The sequence below is a fragment of the Emydura macquarii genome, unplaced genomic scaffold, assembly GCF_026122565.2.
Source record: "Emydura macquarii macquarii isolate MOO-44397 ecotype Brisbane River unplaced genomic scaffold, CSIRO-AGI_Emac_v2 contig_18, whole genome shotgun sequence".
NCBI classification, from domain to species: Eukaryota; Metazoa; Chordata; order Testudines; family Chelidae; genus Emydura; species Emydura macquarii.
The window spans coordinates 12,654,970-12,677,545 of NW_027130155.1; the positions used below are offsets into that span (position 1 = coordinate 12,654,970).

Here is a 22,576-nt window from a genome sequence, read left to right on the forward strand (position 1 = left end):
CCCTTAGTGAGCAATGTAAAATTGTGCCTCGTTTTACCACAATGATTATTTTTCAATGTTATCTTTAGAGGGAGAAATCAATATATATGGTTACCACGCCTAAGTTGTGTGCCTATCAGCATTAGCTCTGTATTGGAGTAGCGCAGAGCTGCACCATCATCCGAGGAGAAGGTCGGGAAGGAATTTTACCTTAGGTGCTCCATATGGATCAAATGGATACAGTTCATGTAGGCAGCCTTTGAAAGCCTAGCAGGAACTCTGAACTTGGCTGGGAGAAGCGAGGCTTAGGAGTTGCTATTGTGTTCTACATCATCTGGGGAGTCCCAAACACTCAGCGGATCCTACAAGAGGATGATCTCCTAGCTTTAGTGCTGCTTTGTACAATTGAAAGAGCCTAAATCAGGCACAGCTGGACAATCGGAGCCACTGTGATCAATTGCTAAACTTTAGAAATAAGCTAGAACGTTAGTGACTCTGAAAGTACTTTGATAGCAAACTCCATATTGAATAGAATTCTACCACCCTTATTAATACCGCTAATAAGTGAATGAAGAATATTGCTAATAAACCAAGATAGAGAGGCAGTTGTGCTCTAGAAACAAGAAGCTTAAAATAGACCATTGGCAGCCCTCTTAAAGAAGAAGAATATGACATTTTTAAAAGGAGATATTTATAACACAAAGGTTATGTGTAGCTTTCAGACATGTCTAAATAATCTGCCTTTCACAGTTAATTTTGGAAATTCAGCATACTTTTTTGTCATCCTATCCTTCTGTCTTTTTCCTCTTTAAGGAGAGGGTGAAATATGAAATTATGTTGTGGCATTTCTTTTCATTATTTGCTCAGTGTATGGAAAAAAGGACATTTTTTAATCAAATGAGTTTGTCATTTTCTATTGCACCTCAGCTGTTTACCAAATTTTGAGACCCACACATAGTCAATGCACTGTGCAGTTCAGCCCACAAGAAAATTAAGTACATGAAACAATTAAATTCCTACCTTTTAATGTTTAAAATGTGCCATATCAAATGTAATTTTAAAGCTGAACTTCTTCCTAAACAGAAGATTTCCAGCTGCTCGAACTACAAATTTAAAGTTCTTCTCCTTAAAATATTATATTTGCATAGCAGTAGGAATTAACCAGGCTATATTTTGTGGGATGTCTCTTGGAAAAGGGCTCACAGAGTGAAAGGCTTTTCATTCTTTTCATTAAAACCCTGAAATTACCAGATATCAAACTGTAGCTGCAGAGATTACTTTCTTCTGCTATAACATGTACACAATTTGATAAAATATAGCGTCCAAGTAGCAAATCAACTATACACAGATATAAGTTTAAGCTTTGAGTAACCCTATTGACTTCAATGGGATGACTCTCCTCTTTAAAGTTACATGTGACTTTAAATGCATTGCTGGATCAGGGTCTACGTGCCTCTAATTTCATTCTTATGGTAGATAAAGTTTGGAGAGTATTCTTAATGAGACAGTATTGAAAAAGCAGCGTGCTCTAAAGGATAGTGCACTGGACTGGCACTCAGGAGATCTAGGTTAAATTTCCAGTTCTGTCACTGACCTGCTGTGTGACCTTGAGCAAGCCATTTCATCTCTCTGTGCCTCAGTTTCCCTTTCCACCCTTTGTCCATTTAGACTGCAAGCTCTTTGGAGCAGGGACTGTTCCTTATTTTGTGTTTATACCATGCCTAGCCCAATGGGCCCAAATCTCCTTTGGAGCCTTCACGTGCTATTGTAACACAAATAGCAAAAAATAGACTCTGAGAACATTTATTGAACTCTCACTTTGTTGAACGTCTGTGTTTGCCTCTCTGAGGAACTTGCTTGATCTTGATCTGTTAACATCAATAAAACATACACACAAAACTGACTTTGGGCAGATGACCTGACAATATCATCTCTGGTTTGGTTTTAATACTAGGGAGCATATATTTGTCACCAACTAAAGGTGATTCTCAGAGTACTATTGCCCAGGAGATTTTTGTTTGTTTGTTTTTGTTTTTACACAAACTAGCTTTCGTTTTTCTGAAAACAAGCTGATAAGAAAAAGTACAGAGAGGAGGGACAAAAGGATAAAATGGCAGTCCCACTCAGTGTAATGACCCTACCAGCAGTAGGTGGTTTTGACAGAAATGTAATGTTTCTATATATTCATTTCCTGCCCCCCAAAATAATCTATGCCCCTTTCTTACAGGACCTGATGGAGATGGTTAAAGTAAGACTCAAGCACAGTCAAGTGAGGGGACTGAAAGATCACCTCACAAAATAACACTCTGTTAATTACGGTTTGTTTACACAGCCCATGGCGGTGAGCCTGGTCAACAGAATTGGTTTCGCTCTACAGCACTAAAAATAGCTGTGGAGAAGTTGTGGCTCAGACAGGAGCTTGAGCTCTGAAGCATGATGATGGGTTTCTTAGCTCAAGACGAAGCCTGAGCTGCAGCTTTCAAGTGTTGTCTACACAGTTATTCTTATCATGGTAACGCGAGCCCCATAAGCCAGAGTCTGTCAACTTGGGCTTGGAGGCTTGTTGCCACAGGCTGCCTACATGTACCTTCAGTGGCCTCAGTTGATTTAAAGCTATTTATGGAAGCTTCTTCAAAATTGTTTACATCCCAGATTTTGGTCATAATTCCTTTCAGCTCTTTAAGGCCAAATTCTACTCTCATTTACCCTCGTGTAAACCCATTGACTCAAATGGAGAAGATAATCCAGAATTAACACCAGTGTAAAAGAGCAGAATTCTGCCCTTGATAGTAAGTTTGAGTCTGCATTTTAATCCAACAACTCCTTCACTGTGGCATCAACATATCAAAGAATGGATAAACACCATGGCCTGAAGATATGCTACTGCCAGGTTGGGCCTTATAGCTTTCTGTGCTGGAGAGGAGACTCCCCAGTTCTCAAGCATCAGACTTCCACGCTGTCTTCCCCTTTCAACCGCACTAGACCTCTGCTTCTCTGTGCATTTCCCTGGCGTACTGAGCTGCATTAATTAACCTGTCTCACAATGAAGACTCTACCAAAAGACTCCCAGAAAATTATAACATTACTGATTCCCCTATCAACTACAGACCTTGTATCTCTGACTTTGAGCTGCACATCGTGGATCCCTTCAAGACTGAGTAACTGATCCACCTTATTTTTTCCAGAAAACTGAGATAAACAGTGAGCAAGCAAATGAAAAAAAAAAGGAAAAAAAAAAAAAAATCAATATTTGGGGAACAAATGGGACATTTATGCAGTCAAGCCTTTCTGCACTAGTTAGTGGTGGTGGGAGCTCTTGTTTTCAGGCAACATAGTGCCATCAAAGGCAGGGGGAAAACACCCAAACTCCTTTTGGTTAAAGACAACTGTCAGTTTGAAGTGGCCTCCTTTTCCAAAAAAGGAAATGATAGACTAGGCTCAACCGCCAGCAAATAAATAAGTGGACGTTTAAGATCGCCTCTGCCAACAGACATTGCTGGGTAATGATTTAGGGGAAACAAGCTCTTGGAATACTGATGCTATGCTCATATATGATGGGCCAGATTGTGCTGTGTTATTTTGGTGTAAATCTGAACCATTTCAGTGTAATGAGTGGAATTACTCCTGATTTATGGCAGTGTCACCAAGAGCGGAGTGCACTCTAGTGTCTTGGTACATCCATAAACTACATCGTTTTATAGAATGTGCCTGGACAAGGACTGAAGTGATAGGAGATAAAAAATATTGCAGCTGGACTATAATTTAGAGGGCCTCTATAGATTATGCAACCTGTATATCAGGTATCACTAGATGAATTACATGAAGCATGTGCAAATGAAACTACTGAAGCACGCTCAAAAAGAAATGAATTTACAAAACAGACATGCTTGTTTGTTGTTGGTTTTAATAACTAGTCTGCTATTGTATTTTAGCAGTGTCTGCCTAAGACTGATGTTGCACAGTAGTTTAATGAGTTGGAGCGCTGAATGAACAGAATGTCCTTTAATCACATCCCCTGTAAGAGAGTATGTTGATACTGGACACTTAGTGATCAGTGTGAATACCAGCAAGACACGGTACACTGAATTTGCAGACCAATAGGTTTAATGTGCAAGGTTTTCTATAAATACTAGTTAGATACAAAGCCTAGAATTAACTACAATATATCATACTCACTAAGCCTAGAGAGCTAAGCAGTCACTTAGAAGACCGTATACAGAAACGGCTTTCTTCAGGGGTCCCGCCAGGGAATCAGTGGATCCTCTGGTCCGAGTGGCAGCACCTCCCACGAAATCAGGTGTTGATGGAGCGTGCCCCTTTGTCTAAATAATAACTTCTTATACCCTTCCATAAACAACTTTTACCTAATTACCTCTCTACTCATTATCATATATACTAAATTACCTACATTGGGTTTTCACCCTTAACTACATTCCATTCTCACCATGATAATTGGGGTCATCAAAACATCTGGTGATAGGAGGGGCACTGTAAAAATATGCCCCTTGGCAATGAAAAAGTGTACCCCCAGACATTCAAGGATAACTTGTTGTTCCCATCATCTTTATCTATGTGCAACTGCAAGAATACATGTTGTGTATTTTGTCTTGTTATGTGCCGTGATATGCAAAAACTGAGACATCTGCAAGGTTACTCAGTATTCATCTCCGTCAGCCGGAAGATGTCACGCTACAGGGGTCAGAATAGCCAAGCAAGCAACTGAAGCTATGCTAGGCCTGTAGGACAGTGCTCAGGCAACTCAAATTGCACTAGGTCTCCAACAGAGTACAGAAAAGCATCTACAGAGTAACAAAAGAATAAAGCAATTACATTTGAAATCAACATGTATTTTCACTGTCACCTGGGAGATGAAACTAAGTGCATTTGCTGTTCTATTGTAAATTCACTAATATCACTATATTCTCATAGTTAAATAAACAAACTGACTGCAATTCATACTGAGAATTAAGGATCTGCAAGAGGCTAACTCAAACAGCATTTTTCTTAATGCAGTATCTGAGCTGAGCTATTGTCATTGTGGCCCAACTCCAGTACAAATGTCCTCACTCCACTATCTATTACCTATTTCTGTCTAGCTATTTGTCTTATGCTCATTGTCCTATTTGCTGAATGCTTTACAAAAATGTGTGTTCTGTGCGTTAGTACTTTAGTTTACCATGTTGTCTGGAGTGATCTACAGGCTATGCAGTTTGCCAAGACAAGCTTAGTAGAACTTCTACTGGCTCAACAAGAGAAGAGATCCCTTTTCACTCAGCTGAGTTTCTGGGTAACATTTTCAAAAGCATCTAAGTGACTTAGGTTCCTCAACCCCATTGAAATTCACAAGGAGACTCAGAGGTCTAAGTCACTTAGACACTTTTGAAAATGGCACCTGCTGTTTTAGGACCTTGGTCTTGGACATAGTAATGCACACGGCCAAATTTAGTCTTTGTATAAGTGGGTGCAACTCTACTGACTACCCATCTATACTAGGACTCAGCTTGGCCCACTGAGTCTAGCTATTGCAAGGAGGATTTTGCTGCAGAGAAACTGACACACTCGGGTCTTAGTATGCTCTCATATACAGCAACCAGTTGGCAGCCTAAGCAGTTGGCAAAGATGACAGGCCCCTCCTGCATGCAGCTGCTGGCATAGGAGAAAAAAATACAAGATTTATAAAGAGTAAACTCTATCTGAGGGACAGGAAATTTAGCTCAATTATTTGGCTTGGCCGGGAAGATGCTCCATTTCAGGTCACCTGGTAGTTGGCCAGAGACATGCAAGAGGACACAGACATGGAGAATTCATCCACTAGAAGGGGGACACTGCCAATTGTTTATATCCACTCGTCTTCCATCTGCTGATGCCATAGCTGATGTCACATCTACCATTAGTTTAGACTGTTCATGATATGCTTGCCAAGCTCCCAAAATAATTTCAGCCCATCAGATTGGGCTGCCAGATCTATTTAGATGACATTGTGCATAAAACTGGCAGATTATGGATTGTAAAATGCAGTAAATCACTTCTGGCTATTGCATGGGCACAGCAGTCCTTAGAAATGTTCCTGCTCTTACTAAATGCTTTCAACTGGTGTCAAAGAAGCAACAGCTTCCAGTAACCCCCAGACAGGATTGTACAAAGGCAACAAAACTTCTCTCGAGGCCTTTGTTAAAAAACCACGCACGCACACGCACGCACGCACACACACACGCACACAGTGTAGGGTGAAGGACAGCTCTGGCAGGTTTCTGGGTTGACACTTAAGACTTCAGAAGGGCAGAATCACTATGAGAGAAGCACAATGCCAATCAAAAGGGCCAACTGTCTTGCAGCAGCCGAAGCATCAGGAAAGAAAATTATCCCTGTACGGACCAAGAGTTACTGTAAAGCCGCTATCCTGTCTCTGTCAAAAGGACACAGGATAACCCCACAGCAATAGATTCTGCAGGTTGTCATTGAGCATTTTCCAGGGTGATTATAATGGAAGTGGAAGTGAACAAAGCATTGTTAGAGCAGTTCAGCTGCACTTCACAGGGATACACAGCCTGCAGATATAACATCTCGGTGGTCGGAGGCTGAGCAGTTCTCAAATGCTCAGTATAATCAGTTTTAAGAAGAGAGTCTCACAGCAATGTCACATTTCAGTTCCATCTCGATAGTGGTGGCTCCACCCTCCCATGACAGAATAAAACATCACCATGAATTAAGAGTGGCCAAGTGTGAGTTTTTCCTCAGATTAGCTTAATTGTCTCTGATTCTGGCACTCACCATTCTGCAAGTAATAGCTTCCCTTCATTTGAAGGTTCAGCCACTGAAGTGGTTAGAGCCCTACAATAGCCTCAGTCTCTTTACATCAGAGGGTCAGACCCTTTCAGTATGGATTCCCATATTTGGGGGGCGGCACTATGTTCCAGGCATATTTCTCCAAGTGCTATTCACACAGTACATTTAGTACATAGCCCACATCTGTCCTCCCTGTGTTATGTCCCGGACTGGCCTACGAAGCAGGCGAGAAGAATGGGAGAAGAAGCAGGAGGCAGAGAGCAGGGGAAAAAAACAAAAACAAAAAAAACAACAGACCATTACCATACCCTGAACCTCCCTCATTACCACTGCACAAAGACTCTGACTGGGGATGATCAGGATAACAATCAAGGGATGAAGAAGCAAGAAAGGGACTGAGCAAGAAGACTCAGGCAATTAAAGGGGAAGAGTAGTGAGTGCTGGGGGAGCATTTGGTAAGAGAGTGTGCCTAAGATAAATAAGGACAGTCAGGGAGAAGGCAGCATTTAGAAACAAGGGAAGCAAATGAGGGAATGGAGTAAGCAGAGATATGGCAGCAGTTGAGGAAGGTATCACCAGTGGGCTCTTTTCTGGGGCAAAAAGCATGATGCAGGTTTTAGCCAATGAGAAACTTGTGATGTGGTTTCATTTGTGGCAAACACTTACTCTGCACTGTGCCTTCAGAGTGGTGGTGAATTGTTTTCAATTTATTGGGTTATGAAAATGTTTCCCCATTTTATAGGTGTGGACTACGCATAACAGTGCACTAGTTTCAGTCAAGGTGTGATTTTAGACAGATTTAGTTGGACCAGTGCATTTTACTATAGGATTGGGGCCTACTTGTGTGCATTCTCTTAAGTCTATTTGAATCTGAATTATACTAGTTGAGCTTGCAGCTGAAAGTTACTAGTGAAAGCTAAGACAACGGATTTCAGCTGATGTAAACTATACCCACAAAGAGGCACCAGTTTAATAACATCAGTCTTTAAACTGCTGGAACTTCTGTGTTTAGACAAAATACTGACACTGAAATATATCCCTTATTCCATAGATAGCAAGGGCCCAATTTGGGTCTCACGGATGATACACTGGTGTAAATCATAGTGGACAGAGCGCAAGTTTTCCATCTTTCTTCTCCCTTTCTCCAACGGTTGTGGAGAGAAAGTTAGCCTGCAGCTGAAAAGAATGTGCTGAAGGGGAGTTTCCTTTGGGTACCTGGTAACTCCTGTCCCATCCAGATGAAGCAGCCTTGCCCTATAAGGTGCTGAACTCTTCCTGTGAAGTACCGAGTGCCCTCAAGTCCCCCTGAATTCAACCAGCACAGTATAGGAACTGCTTCACACATTTGGGTCCTAAGCCTGTGGGAGGAAAGAGGAAACTAACTATTGCACAGTATTTACAACCTGGCTCATTCTGCTGCTACTGAAAAATGAACAACTTATTTAATAGGAACTAAACTATGCCATTTAGGCATAGCCCATAGTAAAGGGTGGTACAAAGCACCCCCACCCCGAGGGAAATTCGTGTCTCCTAGAACCACCTGTGATTGATTTCACTGTTTGTTGATGGTGCACAGTACTTTGCTTGAGATGCCACGTATCTTGCAGAATCAGGCAAGGATTGTGGGCCAGATTTTGCTGTCTCACTCACATTAGGTAGCATCACTGACATCAACAGGAATACAGGTAAGAGATCTCGAGAAATTTTTGAAACAATCTCCCTTTTTTGTTATGTTACTATAGACTTCAGTTTCCATAGTAATTGGGGAGTTTTTCAAAAACAAAACCAAAAATCCCCCAAACGCTTCCTTACGGTACATTATTGTCAGCAGTGAGAGACTCCACATACTGAGAAAACCAAGTAGGTTTTCCGTGTCCTCCTTTTTTCTATTCGGAATGTCTTTCTTCACCTATTTACTGCTACAGCTCCAGAAGTCCCTATACTGCCTGTCACCAGTACATTAGCTAGCACCTGTTCCTGCACACCTTTGATCTTGTGATTACTCCTAATTTACATGAGTAATAAATAAAAATAATACTTATCTCTTGCATAACACTTTTCATTAGTAGATGTTAAACTGCTTTATAAAGGGCAATATCATTATCCCTATTTTACAGATAGAGAAACTGAGGCACAGAAAGCGCCATTATTTGGCCAACATCAACCAGTGGCAGAGCCAGACATAGAAACCAAGTCTCCTGAATCCTGGTCTAGTGCTCTACCCACAAGGCCATTAACTACAATAGGACTAATTGCTTGCCTGGGAGTAAGGGTCTGAATGTAACTATCATCCCAGAACTGTCGTCAAGATCACTCATTTCAGCTTTGAAGACAAAATAGAAATAATTCAGAGCAAGCAATCGATATTTGGGGCTTCTGTGCTTTTGTTTTAAGAACATAAACTAGTTCCACAAGGGTGCTTGGGCTTGGGGTATAATTATTGGCAGCTCTACAGTAAACATCATTGTAGTTTCACTGTTTTCTTGGTGTCTGTGATTACTTGACTGAGGGGTGTTTTGTGGCTGCTATTTTAGTATTTATTTACCTTAAGTAACAAAACCCAAAACATTTAAAAGCTTCTGATATAAACACAAACATAATTCAGTCAAAAAACTGTCCCCTACAGAGGAGACAGTTAATCAGATGCAGGCTTTCTGCCCTTGGGGCAGAATCAAATTCAGCCAAAGGCAGGGTTGATATACAGGCCCAGCTACTGTATTCTCAGGGAAGGGACAACAGGTCAATCCCTTCCATGGGTGTGGGGGGAAGGAGGATGCTAGGAGTCTTCCTCTTTTTATAAGGCCCACTTTAGGACCAGGAGAGGAAGGACTATCTTCTGTTAAGGCACTGAACTGAGTTCAGTTCCCAGTTCTGCCTCAGACTTCCTGGGTGAGCTTGGGCAAGTCATTTAAGCCCAGATTCACAAAGGTTCCTAACTTCCATGTAATTTAGAACTTAAATGTCTTTGTGGCTCTGGGCCTTAGTGTTTCTGCAAGTTGCTTCTTAACAAACAGTGATGACTATGTCCTTTCTCTCATGCTTTATCTGCCCCATCTATTTAGATTGTGATTTCGACAGTGCAGGGACTGTGTCTTTTGCTATACATGGCTTAGCATAATGTGGCCCTGGTCTCAGCTGGGGCCTCTAGATACTATTGGAAAACAAATAAAGGGCCAGGTGCAATGTCATTCATAAGCTGCATCTGTACTGTGAGCTAGGTGGGATTCCCCTGCTCATGAACACATTAGCTCTCCTGGAGCTAGCGCAAGTATAGATAGCAGTGTAGTTGCAGTCGCACAGGTAAGTGGCAGCAGAGACATTGCTGAGCCATGCAAAGTACATACCCAGAAGTTTCAGCCATGTTTCTGCTCCTGCTACCTGTGCTACTGCAGCTAAACTGCTATTTATACCCACGCTGGCTCAGTGAGAGCTAGTGAAAGTATGTGTATCTGTAGCCAAAAAAGCACTGGGACTGTTCCCCTGGTCAGGGGGTAGTGAGTAAGCCTGGGGAATGGTCTTGCTCCCCACCCTGCACTAGCACCTAAAATGATACTGGCTTGGTACTGGTGGGGGGAGTCAGCTGCACCTGCTGTTCCACCTGTACCAGTCGGAGATCCAGAGGGATTCTACATAGCAGAATTCCTCTCCGAGCTCCACCCAATTCTACCCCCCACACCCTGAACATAGAACCATACATCACGAGTGGCACATCTGAGCCCAGCATTAGACATATGAAGTTTTGTTTTTCTATCAATCATATGAAAAGCTGGAATAATTTAAGTAATTTGCATGCTAACTGGTTCAGTAACATTTACTGACAAAAATATTCTTGATCATCTCTGAAAGGTGTTACCAAAAAAGCTTTGAAAAGAATTAACATTGCATCAAAGAATGGACACAAAATTATGGTCTTTAGTTTGACAACAAAAATGTCAAATGTATCGTAGTCTGGATTTTGGCCTCTTTTATAATCCCGTGCAGGCCCAACAGTGACACTCCACGGAATATATACTGAGTTAGAATTTGAACTTGTGTATTCCAGTTGAGATGCCCATAGTTCAAAGCAGTGACCATTACAATTTTCAGAGTGCTAATGGTAACGAAGAATCACCATCTCATGAAACTAATACAGACAATGATAGAGAACAAAAGCTTCTTTGTGAACTTTTGTGACAAATGGTGCCAATGGCCTCCCACAAAGTAATGTCTTAGCACCTACATCATTCAACTTCAACACAAACCACCAGCCAACTTGTTCTGGCATAAAGCACCTTTATCTACACAGATTGTGCATCCCCTCACAGTACAAGGAATTTGGCATCGGAGAGAGTAGTTGAATGTACTTAGCTTATATAAGTACTATGCAGCCACCCAACTGCATGCAAACCCTGCAAACACACGTCAGTGCATTTCACGTAAAAAATTGAGACACCAAATGTGAACTCAACATCAGCTGGCTTAGAACGAAATATACTCAGTCCATAAACCCTCAAACCCGCTATGCCTTGGTGTTACAGTCGAACACACACTGTCCTTTAGAACCGACATTGAGAAAACTAAAGCCAAAAATGTAGCATCTGAAACAATGTTCTCAGCAAGCTGGTCACATCAAAGTGCAGTGCAGCCCCATCCACTTTGCAATCAACAGCACTGGCACTTTGCTATTCCTCTGGTGAACACATGGATACGATCCCCTCATGCAAAGAAGCTTGACCCTGCACATAATACCACCTGCTGCTATATTACAGGATGCCTTAAGCCTACCCACATCAACAACTTCTACATCCTCGCAGGTATTGCTGCTCCTGCTATACGCCAGGAAGTTACGAGTAGAGTCGAGCACACAAGGCTATATGCAGATCTAGGACATCTGCTATATTTTAAAACACTGACTCCAAGTTGACTGAAGTCACAACAAAGTTGTTTTGCCATTGTTAAATCCCTAACATTGTCATCCAAACAGACAAGTGTTCAGTTATGGCAAACAGGAGTAGAGAACGACCTCGTAAACCTGTTTGCTCCAGCTCCCAGTAGTCCTGCACCTATCATCCGGTGCAGATCAGCCCTCGATTATATGGCTGTAATTGATTCTGTGGTGGAGTTGGCTGGGCTAGAGATGCAACCATCAAGTGCGGCTTACATCACTGGCCCCCATATCTGTGACTGCAGCAGAAAGCCTCAAAACATGAAGCATCTCCTGCAATACTGGCTGCGTGAGCACGAATATTTTTCCAGTGACCTGGCGGAGTGCAATGATCAGGCAATCGCTTAAGCACAGTTGTAGTTGGAAGCAGTTTGTGGACATGACAACAAGAAGAAGAAGAATCACTAACACTGCCACCAAATTATTTTTTGTTTTGCATCTGCATTTTTTAAAGTCCCATTCTGGCCCATTGTGGCGTCATGGAGAGGAGGAGGTGTTCAGTTTAGCTGGCGCTAGTGTGCATGTTATCTCAACGTAGCACTGGCTGCTGTATTTACCGCGTGCTTATAAACTGAAAAGCGTGAAGTGCCAAACACAGTTGCAGCATGTCAGGCATCTGTCGCTTGATGCCACCCAGCATTAAGCTGTGTGGATGGTATGAAAGTGGCAACTTTGTGCACGAACCAAGAGGATTATATTCAAACAGTGATTAGATACAAATTAGTGACAAAATGGAGAATAGTCCGTAGGTTTACTAGGCACCAGGCACAAAATCCCTTAGGGCTCATTTTGGCTGAGCCCCCCTCAACTCCCACTGAAGTCAGTGTGAGTTAAGGGTGCTCAGCACTTTGCATGATCAAGTCCTTAGGAAGGAAATGCTTTTAAGCCCCTGCTCCTGCTCCATTCAATTCAATGAAAGTTTTGCCATTAGCTTTAATGGGAGTAGCATTAGAGCCTAATTGAACAAGAAGGTAAGGGGAAAGGTATAAGGATAGAAATCTAATTTATTTTCTATGGAATAATGAGTGAAGCTGTGTTCTGTTCTCTTTCCTGTAGCTCCCCATGAGTTTTTGCAGGACATAGGTATTACAACTGATAAGCTCTAAGGATCTATGTGGGCTTTAATATTTGAACCTGATCTTGCAAACCCTTACTTGAGTAGTCCCATTGTTTTCAACATTTTCAGATTGGCTCTTGCAAGGAGACAATGGAAACACAAGCCTTGTTTTTCCAGAGGTTTTTAATGCTTTGAGAGACATTCAGTAGACTAAAATAATCCAAGATCTGGTCTTCTCACAGCACTTCAGATTGTGGCTGGTGGAAATACCATGAGAAGGCCCATTATTATGGCTTCCTGAGGTGCAAACAACCCCAATGAAAAGATATCAGCTGTGTGTATCTAAATACTAGGTTAAACATACTGTATCTTAAGTATAATAAATACATTTATGGATACTGCAGGCAGGATGTATTTCTCATCTTGTGCTCTTTTTACGCAGGGTGACATTTCACATTCAAAATGAGCAATGTACACACAAAATAGAAATGTATAAAGTGACTTCATCAAATTAAAAAAAAAAAAAAAGCTATTAAGCACACAGATCCTAGTGCAGGCTCATATGTCACAGCTACAGTACAAGCAATCAGTTCCCCGGCACAGGATAATTCCCAAGCTGGCAACTAGATTGTCATGTGTTTTAATACTGCACAGTCTATTCTCCACTCAGTGCTTAGGACTTCCATTAACATTAATGACTATGCATGTGCGTCTCGAGTGGCAGAAGATACTCTTGTATGGATTCAAAACTTGTTTACAAATTTCTTGGGGAAAAAAAAAAATGGTGAGCTCATTGTTCCAGGCAAAAAGCTATTATAGCCACATTGGAACCTCTGCTTTTGCTCCCTTTTTTCTGATCTGAGAGACCAGAAAATACATCAGAGCAGAATGTGGTGTGGGATGCCTAGAAAAAAAATAATAATTCAGCTCTGGGAGTCTGCAAGCAGAAAGGCAGTTACTGAAACTGCGATTCTAGACTTGCAATGGCAACCTCAGCTAAAAATAAGCGAAGGTGATAACCTCTGGTGACCACATATCTCAGTGCTAACAGAATGGCTAGGCTGAGATCTTTGCTGTTAGTTCCTGTTAGAAACCGGGCAACTGAGGACAAGCAACCATTGCAGCTTAAGGGCCAAACTGTGCCTGCCTCTGAATGGGCAGGTCCATTCAGGGTTAGAGAGATATTCCTTGTCCCCACCAGCAAAAATCAGCAGAACCTGATCCTGCTGTTTGCAATCCCTGAATAAGAAAGGGCAGTGTGGCTTTCTGGCCTGAAGGTTGGAGCTAGGGGAAAATGCATGCTGCATTTTGTTTTTGTTTTCTGAAAAGAGGTTGCATTTTTCTAGCACTGCTGAAGGCACTAAGTCTACCTCTGCCCTATTTAGGTATAGTTGTGGAGACAGATTCAATGGCACAGATGTTTAGTTAGGGAGTCAACTCCCATTAATTTTCAGTGGGAGCTGGAAGCTAGCTATCATCTGGAAAATCTCCCCCCGTGTCTCCAGCCACTCCCACTTAGGTGCTACACCTTCTCAACCCCGCTGCATGGCTGTTGCTTGGAAGAGCAATAAGTAATTTAAGAGTAGTTCACCTTAGCAGGAGGGTGAAGATCCTGGCAAAATGTTATCAGAAAAAGATCATCAGGAATATGGAGTGAATACTTATTGCAGGCCAAATGCTGTTCTGATTTATACCCATTCTACATTGCTATAGGGTTACACAAGGGGTAAGTCAGGGAAGAACACTGCCCTTTAAATATGAAGCAGCAGCCAGGGAAAGAGGGAATGGATAAAAATGTATTGCATAATAAGCATCTTCTGACATATTTCTTCCATTAACAGTCACACAACTAGGACGGAAAAAGCTGGTTATGAGCCAGGAAACAATCTTGAAATAAATTATTAGCCAATGTAGGAAGCAAACGGAATTGAGAACTGCATAAAACTACTGAAAGCTCTAAATCCATTTCAGTCCATCTCCTGTTTATCTAGTGTGGCAAAAGTTTAAGCTCATAGTAGGAGGTTAACACCCTGGGTGGGTAGGTAACTGGGAACTGATGAGAGGCACTGCCTTTCAAACAGCTCCAATTACAGTATTAGTCACTGCCTTTCTTCAAAGCTAAATGTCCTCCACAAGTTGACCACTTGCAGAGATTACTGAGCAGAAGATACACCGAATTACAGAGCAGCGGAGTGGCTGCCTCTTTCACAAAGACCATTCAGACCCGCCACCACACACACACACGATTAAATGGACACCATAAGTGAGGACTTTAAATGCGTGCAGAGTTAGGTCAGTCTTGAAAGTCAATGGTAAAATTCCCCTTGGGAGCAGAGAGACCAAAGCTCAGCATTTTTGGAAATCCCGTCCTGGGAGGTTAAAAAAAGAAAGATCTCTTGTGTATTCCTCACCCTTTTTACTAACAACATTTCAAAGGATTAAAACAAAAATCAACTTTTAAAAATCTAATTTGCTTTTCACTGTTTAATGATTTGTAGTACAGCAGTGCCAAGTATGAACACAGACACAACACAAAACTCTGTCCCTAAGAGCTAACACAGTCACTGTTTATTCTCTTCTGTATTTCTTTAAGCCTGAAAATACACCAGTTTCACTCCTCTTTCTATTTGTTATATGCCATATATGACCAAGAACAAGATAACATCTTCACCCTGAAGGAGCTTACTTTCTAAATATCATTCTGAGGTTGCCAAGCACTAGGACAATGATGTAATATGGGTTGCAAAACAGGAATATTTGTTCAAAGAAGCTATTTCTATTGGAATTTTAAAGCTCCATGGAAAGATGGCCTTAGATTCTGCAACAGCTCGGTTTTATAAATCCAAACACATGGAACAAATGTCACATGATGAAGGCCCTTTAATTAGTAAAGAGGGAGGAAGGGAGGAATAATATAGCTTGATAGTGTACACAGAGATACAGAAATATACCGACCAAATTAGAGAGGTTACAGACATTTCATTATCTTAGAAATTGCTCCCTAAACCACAGACACTATGAATATACTGTGTTGAAACACAAATTGGAGCATCATCACATTGCTGGATAACAGGGGTTCTCAAACTTTTTTTTAGTTGGGACCCCCTTTGAAAATATTTCAGGTTGTCATGATCCACCCTTCCCAGGCCATGCAATCCTTACCAGCATGAATGGGTCATGAACCCTAGTCTGAGAACCCCTGCTGTATAATGAGGTTAGGCTAGTGTGTGTCAGCACAGGTTAAAACATTTTCACACTATAGCAAATTTGGAAACAAGAACCCTTATACAAAAAGCAATTTATGGAGCCACTACATTTCTGTTTCTGATGCATTTTTTGTTTTAAATAAGGAAGGACTTTCTATCTCCCAGTCAAGTTTCTCTTACCTACTGTCAGTCATATTTAAAACATCTATTGCTATGGAAATTATTCTGATGTGACAGATTCAATATTTTGACTTCACCAGAATCAGGAAGAGGAAGAGAAAATGGGCCACAAGACAGAAGTGCTATAATTTTTTCAAAACAGACCATTATAAAACATGGTAAAAAGAAAATAAAGAATTTATTAAAGATGATATTAACAAATCTCTCCAGTGGTCAGCTGCGAAGTTAATTTCCTTCCAAAGTAGGCAGTGGGTCATGTTATAGACCCTGAAGTTGGAATTATTGTGTGTTGCCATTAAAAGTATACCTGCAACATTTTTGTGCAAACATCTCTGCAAAAATCCCACACTTTTTTTTATAGAAAACAATGGCTGTGTTTCATAATTTTCCATAGTTATGGAAAGAGCTGCTGCACAGGTTCTTATTTGTATGCAGTATGCAAAATATGAGTGACTAACATCCATTTGTGAATAAAAAGGCAGAGTATGTGTGCAACAGATGTGCATACAAATATTTGGGCACAATATATGAGACAACAGTGTTTGAAAATGTGGTCATGTGGACCTACATACTCATGGGTCACTTAAGGGGTGTACATCTAAGGCTTCCCACAGATAAGGTACACTGCAGACCTACTCCAGTCTCTAGACTACCACATCTGCAAAGATGTTGTTTCAGAATCTGCTGAACTCAAAGAGGGTTTATGGGTAGTACACGACAACCTGGTGTGAAAATTTGGAGGCAGCTTAGATAAACAAGGCCCACTAAGGCAGAATCTCCCAGGTTCTCTTAAACTACGTATAGTGGAGGGTTTCTGGGGAGGCTAATTATGAAGCAACAGTGATCATTCCATGGTCATGGATTAAGCTAGCTATAATATCATACTACTAAATATTATATTGAATCTATTTTCTAATGAAGAAATGGACTTCTACACTTTCACCAGAGATGTACAAGGTTTTAGATGTCCTCCTATGTGCGTGTATAAACATATTCATGTCTTAGCTATTCTAGGACTATGAAAACTTCTATCCTCATAGGGTATGTCTACCCTGCTGGCAGCATTGTCAGCAGTGCAGGATCAATTTTGTGGATTCAACTGAGTGGCAGCAAAGGCCAGGTCAGATTGAACCCAGAAGTCAACGCCGTTAATCCAGCCTCACAAGAAGAGTAGCGCTGCGTCGAGAGGAGGGCATTTCCCACTCGTGCAGCGCAGTGGGGACACCATGGTAGGTAGAAGTTAGAAAGTCAACAGGAGATACACAAGCTACTCTATGTAGCTTGCGTATCTCCCGTCGACTGCTGCTGAAATTCGTGGCCAGTGTAGATCAAGCCATAGAAACAAAAACACTTTACCTTGGAGTGTGAAAGGGATAAGGGTTTTTTCCCCCCTTGATGTCACCTAAGCTGTTTTGAAGCCTCAGTTTGCATATCCAAATAACTTGTGGTGACATTCTTGAGTAGGTCTCAGACCCTATGACTTGAAGATTTTACCATGGGCACTACTAGCAAGTCTGATCCTGCACTGTATATGTACAGTGAAAACTCTCCAGTGAAGACCCTGGCACATGTAAAACTGGGCCCAAATAAGAGGACCATTATTTTTATGCAGCTAGAACATCTGTTAAGGCTACTGGGTCCTTTCACTGCAAAAATTTCAGGAACTTGTTCATATTAGCCTAATTGTACCATATTTGGAATTGGCAAAGGTTGAATAGATACAGGATAGTTAATACATGTGATATCAAACAATATGCCAACTGACAGAAGTTTTATATCACGCCAAAGGATAAACTCATGGATTATCTGTTAGAATAGTGAAGGAATATACTGTTTCATTTGTTTTTTCCTGTGTTCCTGCTGTGTGTGTGTTATCCTTAGGTATGGAGAGAATCTGTGATGGTCTGGTGTGGTTTAAAGGTTTAATATCCTTTGGTATGGCGTGAGTCTGAGGTGGTACCATTACTGGGCAGTGTCACAGGGCACTACCTTACAGCATGTCCCCTTGTATTCCCTAGCGACCCTGCATGTTCCCTAGTGACCCTAGTGTTGCACTCCTTGAGTTCTTTCAGTCACTTACCCAGATGAGGTTGGTTCAAAACACGTACTCCCTTTATGGGGTCTGATTTATTAAGTCTTTCTATAAAATATAACTCACTCCATTAGTCACCCCAGTTGGCACCCACTCTGGGTCTGTGGGAAAGTGTCTCAGTTGGCTTCTTGTCCCTGGTTAGGAGGTTCAAGGTTTGCTCCCAGGTTCTTAAAGAAACAGTAACTGACTCTCTCTCAAACACTACTTATCCTGGGATGGCTTCCTCTCTACTAACATCTCTTATTTCCTAGTCTTTGCATATATAAAGTCCTCCCAAAATCTTAAAGGGCCGTGCCAGGTTACAGGGAGTTAGGGGGCTGTGTACCCCATTAGCAAACTGGGAATTTCCTCAATCCAATATCACAAATAGCTGAAAGGCCACTAGATATCAGACCTGTCAGTGATACAAGACTGACTATTGTCTGTTCTGGGCATTGGGCCAGTGAAATATAGTGAGGATAAATTCTGGAGGAAATGAAGGAAAATTATGGCAAATAGTTTAGTTTTTTAAATGGCTGCAGTTTAAAGCTTGGGTTTGGAGTGCTAAAAGCTGAAACTGAATCTGTGGGCAGAGAGACAATGAAATATGCATGATAAATTCCATTTTTCAGATGATTATACCCACCAACATATGTGAGAGATAAATCTATGATCTAATTTAATATCTGTCTTTAAATAGCCAGTTGAGCTAGGATAGCTGAGATTTTTTTATTACCTTTTAAAAATCTGATTGGCTGATTGGAGAGCAATATACTACACCAAGTGTCAGAAAGGATATGTACCGTGGGGAGTCAGAGTAGACCAGCAATGTCCAAAAATAACCTGAGGCATTCTGACCCTAAGGGGTCCCTTTTACAGCTCAGACTATGAAGGAGAGCCAGCTGGATGTCTCCCAGCAGGGAGCATAGCTGGCCTCCTGCTCCATTGAAAACAATTCTATCATAGGGAGGAGGAAGGAAAGATCCTAATCATTTGTCCCCTCATAAACAGTTTGTGGTAGGGAAGGAAGGACCTTGTATCCTGCCTCCTTTTCACTTCTTCTGAGTGGTTGGGGTGGAGAGAGAGGTCACAGGTTTTGTCCTAAAGAGGGAAAATCAGGGGAAAGACAAGAACCCCTCTAAGTTAATGAATCTAATACTGGTGGTCTTAGCATTCCTAACAAAAGCCTATCGTGCCTCTGGCCAATACAAACCATATCTGGAAGGGGCAATATTTTACTGCTATAGCTCTCAAAGACATTCCTTTTATAAGTACTCTTGTAACGTACCTTTATCTAGGAAACAGTACTGGCATGGTTACATACACTACAGGTAACACATTTGCAGTGTTTCTGGAGAACATTATTAATAGGTTGACCTTAACACTGGGTCTCTAACAATGTGTTCCAAATAATTGAAATAATTACCTTCAGTCCTATCCGGTAGTTTCCCACTTTTACTTGTTCCAGAGTTGACAGTTTCTGATGAGGTGCTCAGTTTAGTGTTGGGATCTCGTTTAGGTTTTGGTGGAGGTTGTTTACGAGAGCAGCTACTGCTTTCGTCGTCGGTACCACCAACCGAATGAAGAGACTGGGATCTCACAGTAAAGCCACTAGAGCAAGGATGTGGTAATCTATCCTGAGGAGCAGGCATTGTCATAAATCCCATGCGGAAATGTTTCCCCACATAGCTTCCTTCATTTCCTCTTGCGACTTCTCCTCCTATGCTGTAAGAGAAAATACATACACATACAGGTAAAGGATCTACTTGCATTTGAATAGCACCTAGAAAAGGGGCCTCTAGATACTAATTTTTATTATCATCATAAAAGCTTTCATATAAAAAAAAGCTTCAGTGATAGACTAAAAAAACCCATACCCCTATTCCATAGAAATTTTTCTTATTTTTTTAAATTTTCTGTGCACTTAGCTAACTTAATCAGAGAATGAAAATAAAAACAGATTGTGAGGTCAATTACAATGGTGTAAATCCACAGTAAGTCCAACAAAGTACTCTGATCTAAAATGGTGTAAATAACATATGGATCTAACCTTAGAAATCATAGGGTAGAAATTTGAGATAGTCAACAAAAGGGGATAAATGTTGGGATTTTTCATTTTCCCCTTTTAAAATTTGAAACATTTTAACCAGCTCAGTAGATAGCCTGAAAATGTGCATACGAGGAGGAAATTATGCAAAAAAATTCAATACTTTTCTTATATTTCAAAATTTTGAAACATGATTTTTTTTCTTACATTCCAAAAATATTGACCAGCTCTAAGAGAGGTGGGCCTAAACTGACAATGACAAGATGGAGAAAAAACTTGTCCTTAACTTGCAAAACCTCTCATAGGTCTTAGGTCCTTCAGTTTCCCAATTCCTTCTTGCTTCCCAAACTTGTTGGCATGTCATGGCTGATTTGGGCCAGATCTTCTTTTCTCCCCAGGGACCTACCTACTCATTGGCTTTATTTTATAATCCTGCTTTAATGAGCCCATATATCCTACATCAGTGGGGAGTATCACAAGCTATTTAAACCTTTTTAATTTCTCTTCTAGCTCTTCAGCAAAATGCAAGTCACTTCTCTTCAGCAAGGCTAAAAATCAAACCAAGCCAAACCATTCTGTAGCTATTATAGGCCATCATAGAAAAGTCTTCAAAAGTGAATGTCAGGTAAAATTTTCAAATCATCATAGCATTAAAACTTCTCTTCTGACTTTTACCAAACTTTGCAGGAAACAGCCACCCTCGGGATGAGATGCAATAGGCAAATTTTCAGGAAGAATCTCTCTCCCTGAAGTAATTAGAGGGGGAGATTTAAAAATCAGTCAGAAAGGAAAGCTGAAACTGACCAACCATGGAATAGCTACCACAATTCTACAAATACTACTATTACATTTTTATCAGTTAAAGGGTTGTAACCCTCTAATAATATTACTTTAAATACTTAATTTAACTTTTATTTTAAAATATATTTTTCTATGTATCCCATTTTGATTTTTTTTTAAAAAAAGAAGTGGTTTCCTAGATAGCTTTTTCCCCTCTTATCTCTGGTTTATAAAATTTCATAGGGATGTTCACTGAAATCATTGTCAAGTCACAAACCAAGTTATAATGTAAGATCTATATTTATTGCCATATCCCAAGCACTTTCCCTCATCCCACATGAAAATATGAAGACTATAAAAAATTGTAAGCTCTTTGAGGCAGGGTCATCTTTTTGATCTGGGTTAGTACAGCTCCAAGCACAATGAGGTCCTGGCCTGTGTCCAGGGCTACATAGGTGCTACTATAGTACAAATAATAAACAACAAAACATTAAAAATTCTCATCCCATGTTATTTTATAGTAACAAGCTGTTTATTTCTAAATTTTGTATGCTGTGAGAACATCCGGCAAGATATAATCAGTGCATTTTATCAATCTGTGTGACCATATCAAGTTTTTGATATATTGCTGTATGCTGAAACTTTAGTTCTTAGTACTTAGATTCATCTCAGATTTTATAGCAGTGGGGAAAGAACCTTCCCACAGCCAAATCCCAAACACCAAACATTAGAGCTGAATTTTTAGGAAGGAGAGAGAAAGTGGGTCTAACAAAAAAGAGTATTACTTTAGAAATGTAGCACCATGTATTGATCTGTACTGCCAGGTACTCATTTATGACTATAGACAAACATGCACCTCCGTAAATAAAAATCACGAGGTCTAATCAACCCCTGTGGAGTAAGAAGAATTCAAGTGGAAAATGCTCCAAAATTTACCCTCATACAGGAGAGTGTAAACTCCACCTTATTATCCCATCAAATCCACATGAATCTGCCATGTGAGCAGCAACAATGTGGAGAGTTACAAGTGTGGAAGATGAGTGGATAATGGGAATGCAGCCCAGACTCCCAGGAGAGAAAATAACCCAGAACAATTTAGGTAAATCATAGGTAGATGAGAAGGCAAGCTCAGCTGACTCGGAATAGAGTGTACCGAGACAGGCACCACTATGCACTGGGGATGACAGTACTGACACACAGTATTGTTCCTGCTCTATTTATCAGTTCTGGAATGCTGTTGTTACTGACACTCATATTTCCAGAATGCAAACACACAGCGGGTTTCAGTTAAAAACCTTTAGCAACACAGTAAAATGAATGGGGATTAGATCTGTAACCCCCCCACTCAGTTACGTACACCTGAACCACAAGGCCTTCATCTCAGCACATAGAACTTCCACGCAATACTTATTGTCAGTAGGTAAAATGTTTAACTTTCTCCCCCATTAGTCCCCTCTTTGAAGTTGCCCTTGACTGGGATAATCATGAGTGAGAGATCTTGCAATGAATATACCTCTGTATCAGAAAGCTAAGGCCATTTTTCTAC

The 22,576-nt window shown here is 40.9% G+C and overlaps 1 protein-coding gene across 7 annotated transcripts in view; it reads right to left on the bottom strand.

Moving 5' to 3' along the window:
- NYAP2 (neuronal tyrosine-phosphorylated phosphoinositide-3-kinase adaptor 2) overlaps positions 1 to 22,576 on the bottom strand; it is a 101,546-nt gene that overhangs the window by 39,464 nt on the left and 39,506 nt on the right. For 6 of the 7 annotated variants that reach the window (XM_067561817.1, XM_067561895.1, XM_067562074.1 and 3 more), the window contains exon 2: positions 19,630 to 19,928. In XM_067561817.1, coding sequence (XP_067417918.1) covers positions 19,630 to 19,870 — 241 coding nt within the window. In that variant the 5' untranslated portion in view covers positions 19,871 to 19,928. Of the gene's footprint in view, positions 1 to 7,980; positions 8,124 to 19,629; positions 19,929 to 22,576 lie in introns of those variants that run through there. The other variant, XM_067562153.1, reaches the window with a different exon arrangement.